Source organism: Eimeria mitis, genomic scaffold (assembly GCF_000499745.2).
Source record: "Eimeria mitis Houghton genomic scaffold, Emh_scaff451, whole genome shotgun sequence".
Classification (NCBI taxonomy): domain Eukaryota; phylum Apicomplexa; class Conoidasida; order Eucoccidiorida; family Eimeriidae; genus Eimeria; species Eimeria mitis.
Window position 1 is genome coordinate 10699 of NW_013572829.1, and position 4146 is coordinate 14844.

The following is a 4146-nucleotide window of genomic DNA, read 5'->3' on the forward strand; positions in this document are numbered from 1 at the left end:
AGGCTGCACGGAAAACTCGGCTCGCAGCCCCGATGGTCAGGCCATTGGGCCTGCAAGCGGACCCAGCGACGCATGTATGCTCACCTGCCCAGCACAGAGTAGCTAAGCGGCATAAACGAAATAATTAGGGGACCACATGCATAAATGTTTGTTTCATGCGTTGAAGTGCCGTATTTCAAAGTCTGCAAACCCAACAGCGCCTCGCAGGCAGGCCACGCGCAGTGCAGGGCAACCGCTCCCCGGCAAAGTCCAAAGAAGAGGTTACATGACTGAAGACAACAACAAACACGAGAAACTGATGTAATCCCAATCCATAATCGACCTAGCGTCGAGAGCCTTTCTATTCTTCAGTCCCCTCTGCCTTCCATGCTGCTCATGTGCCCAATGAGCGGCCGTGCACTGTTCTGCATAAACCTAAGCCCCTCGAGCCTCACACTGCTTTAGGTTGCCTGCAACGCACTGAAATCTGCCACACGCAGACGAATCCCGGACGGTAAGCTAACAAGAGCTTTACTTTCCAGCTTGTACCCAAGGGCCTGGCAGGAGTGAACTGCTTACGTACCCAGGTGTTTCTACAGGCAGCACCATCCGGAGGAGAGATGCACCCCCAGAAACTTGTCATGTTCCCGGTGCCTTTAAAGAGCGACAAAAGAAGAGAGGTTGCGTCGTCGTCGTTTCGGCTAGTTGCATGTAGCAGAGTTGCACACACATGTCCACGTCCTCGATCTCCTTGCCCCGCCCGCAGTACCAGAGGAGGTGGGTGAATTGCATTCCACAGCAGTTGCAGTGAACTGCCTTTTCATACAGCCAAAACCTGCGATCGTAAAGCAATTAGGGAAACATCTGCTCTGGTGTGTCCAGCACTTCAGTGATCTTCCCCAGACTCATTACCGCGTCTTCAAATGTGCAGATAGGGTTGCAAGTGGCAATTCACGGAAAGAAAAAAAACGAACCTTGAGAGGGAGAAGCACGTATTCTCCGATCCGAGTGAAGGATGTGGATATGCCTTCTAAGACGCACATCTGGAGCAAAAGCCATTTGTATAAAATTTCTTTCACGCCGCATTCGCCATCTTGTGCCTAAATGCGTCCAGCGTTCGACAGTAATTCGTTGGTTTGGTTTTTTTAGACAATGGGGAGGGATTACAACTTGTCTAGATATATGGAGAGGCGTTTACCTTGCCTGAAAAACGAGGGAGCACCCCCGTTTCCTTCATTCCTCGCTTTACTCGGTATTGTCACTAGCCGTCATGGGGCATGCTAAGCAGCAGCAGGCCCTTGTGCCGCTTTACCTGCGTCCATCATTGCGGCTCGTTCTTGCACTAGTGAATGCTACTGTTGGCTGCTCCCCATGACTCTGCTTCCCCTGTGCACGCAGGAAGCGACGAAATAAGGCAAATACACGCATACAGTCTATTTGATGCAGACAATCGAGGCAATGTCCTACTAAAGATTCCGGGCAATGCGTACAGCAGGAGAAGAAGGTTCAACCTTGTCTCCGGCAGTCAGTAGCTATCGACAATGGAAAGAGACACACTTTGGGCGACAAAACGCAATGCGAGGAATCCCTATCTCTTGTGAAGGAAGCTTTGTGACTCGTTTTTGCTAATTGTTTGTTCACTTTTTCCTGCCGATTGCCGATGCCCCATTACTGGACGAGAAGGGACACAAGTATTTCCTTGCGACGCAGATCCCCCGCTAGAGCGCAGCTCAAGTCGTTCAACAAAATGATTCCTTGAAGCCGTGTAACCCCATATATGCGTACGGCACAGCGCTTCCTTTTCTATACGCAAGCTTCAAGCTTACTTTTAGTTTCGCGAAGACGTGACAGACTAGGCCTCCCGGTAGCGAAGAATTCATTTTGAACAATTGCCTCTCGAAGGCCTAACATTCTGTGCAGTATTAGTACCCGACATCTGTGCATGAGCAGCAAAGTAGACACTAATCCGTGAAAGATTTCAACAGCAGTCCTCAGAACTTTGGTTGCCCACAAGGAATTTGAGAAACTGTTCAAAAGCCTCGAAATTGCTTAGACCAGTTGAGCCAAACCGTCTGCATAGAGAAGCCTTTGGTGACCCCTCCAGTGCGTATAGATAGAAAATGAGACTCTAAGAAGTTTAATAATGTGAAAGGGTAAAATACCATCGCTTCTTCGCATGTGGTCCGCCACCAAGGCAGCCAAGAGATGGTTGCGCGATTCTGGTTTGTGCGTAATGTGCAGCAATCAGTCATACTCAGCTATGCAATCGTGCTTAATCCTAGAAATCACACCTTCTATAGAGTGCGACGTTGACTGCACACTGATACCGAAAGAGACTCGGCGGATCCACGCCTGGAGCCAGGAGTGCTGCCCCAACTCAGTGGACAGTTCACAGGACAAGGATTTGAGAAGCATTGTAACCTTTTAGATAGGGTAGAAGCTGGTTTTGAGTGAGAAATCGACGTGGGTTTCCTTTGCGCTGACCCTGCGACTCGACGTCGGTGAGTGCAAGACACAGTCATTCGCGCGATTCTGCAGGTTGCCGTCCCAGCTTTGATGCCCCCTTACCTCTTCTGGCTCGTTTTTGCACAGCAGAAATACTATAAACGGGCCTTAGAGATTATTTACTTCATAGAGTTACCGTGAGACACTGGGCAGCGAAGGGGCAGTGGCCTGGCCGACCCGCCGTCCGTTCACGCGCACCCCCGGCACCGGCCACCTCAAGGCAGCTGAAGCTAAGGATAACGTCGTCGGTCATCTGCAATTTGAGTATTGTTCATATATTTTGATGATTTAGTAGATTGTGTCTACGCCTCCTTAGCTGACTCGACGGCTACTCGGTGACAATGGCGCCTCTCAATCTGCTCACAGTCGTCACTGCCTCGTTCTTCGTCCTGGGCAAAGCCGGTGGCAGTGGAGGAGAACAGCCAACCTACAAAGTAGCTTTTGGTATGTTTCGCATTTTCATGTGCAACTGGTTGGTTCAACTACGTTCCCAGCCGCCCAAGCCCCTTTGTGTCCAACGGGTCAAAACCCCACAAACGAACTGGGAGTGTCCGACTGGCATTGAATAGTTTCAGTATAACACGCTTGTCTTGCAAACCAATGTTCACCGCTTACTTTTCCGCAGGAGACGACGGCCAATGTCTCGCCGAGGTCAATGGTGCTCGTGTGGCCGCTGGGCTCAGCGAACTCGTTCAAGCACAAACGGGGAAAACCGAAGCCAGACTGCCTGATACAGCCACTACTCCAAGCGAACCAGACGATGGATGGGCATGGATGCCTGTCTGTAAACACTTGATTCCAGTAAGTATTTACCTTTCTAGCTGCCCTCCGTAGGAGCTATTCGGTTGTGCAAATCACTTTAGCGCCTGCCAATTCTCTTGTTTCTAGGATGCAGGAGAAGAAAAAGCTTCACGGGTTGAGGTAGCAGCAAAGTTCCAGACCGGCACATACGCATACCTTCCGATTGACGACCCGGCTTCCGTCGACTGCAATGCCGTTGTGGACAAGTGGAAGGGCGCCTACAGCAACTTTGATGGGTTGCCTCCGGCCAACAAGAACGAAGAGAATCTGTACAAAAATCAGGAGAACCTGTCATTCATAGCCCTGTACAACCCTTCAAAGGACGCTACTGCAGACTGTCGCGTCGTCACATGCACAAAAAAAACGCCTGTAGCGGAAAGGGCAGCACAGTCAGGAGACCAGGGACAAAGCACAGAAACAAAAGCCTCAGCCTTGATTTGCATGACCGTCCCCGATGCACTAGACGAAGAGAAGGCCCCCTTCACGTAAGTTTTTCATGCATTATGCCTCCTTCTTCTTCCTGTGTTCTGTCTCCACTTGAGTTTGTTTTTGTTTCTCGGCGTATGTACTGCAGAGAGGAGCAGTGGGGACAGATTGTGACCGCCATCGAAGGCTCTGCCTCTGCTGTTGCGCCCGGCGTTGTCGGCCTTGCACTAGCCTTCCTTGGCCTCAGCATGCTGTGAAGCAAATGCATTTTAAGAGGGATGATCGAAGGGGCTTTTTTTTTTATGGTTGAGGGAAACAAGGACTTTCTCTACATGCTGAGGTGTAGAAGCCCGCGGATCATATACTGTACACTCGATGCAGATGAGAACGTCGCGGCTGGTGAGAGCATCAGGGCGGAGTTGAGTGCTGGCGGAT

The 4146-nt window shown here is 50.6% G+C and overlaps 1 protein-coding gene across 1 annotated transcript; it reads left to right on the forward strand.

Moving 5' to 3' along the window:
* Nucleotides 1-2825: 2825 nt before the first annotated feature.
* EMH_0012810 (SAG family member) lies at nucleotides 2826-3968 on the forward strand (the record flags this gene model as incomplete). Its single annotated transcript, XM_013499646.1, has 4 exons — nucleotides 2826-2928; nucleotides 3110-3285; nucleotides 3373-3770; nucleotides 3860-3968. 4 exons carry the CDS (start codon nucleotides 2826-2828, stop codon nucleotides 3966-3968), a joined length of 786 nt encoding a protein of 261 aa, XP_013355100.1.
* Nucleotides 3969-4146: the final 178 nt, after the last annotated feature.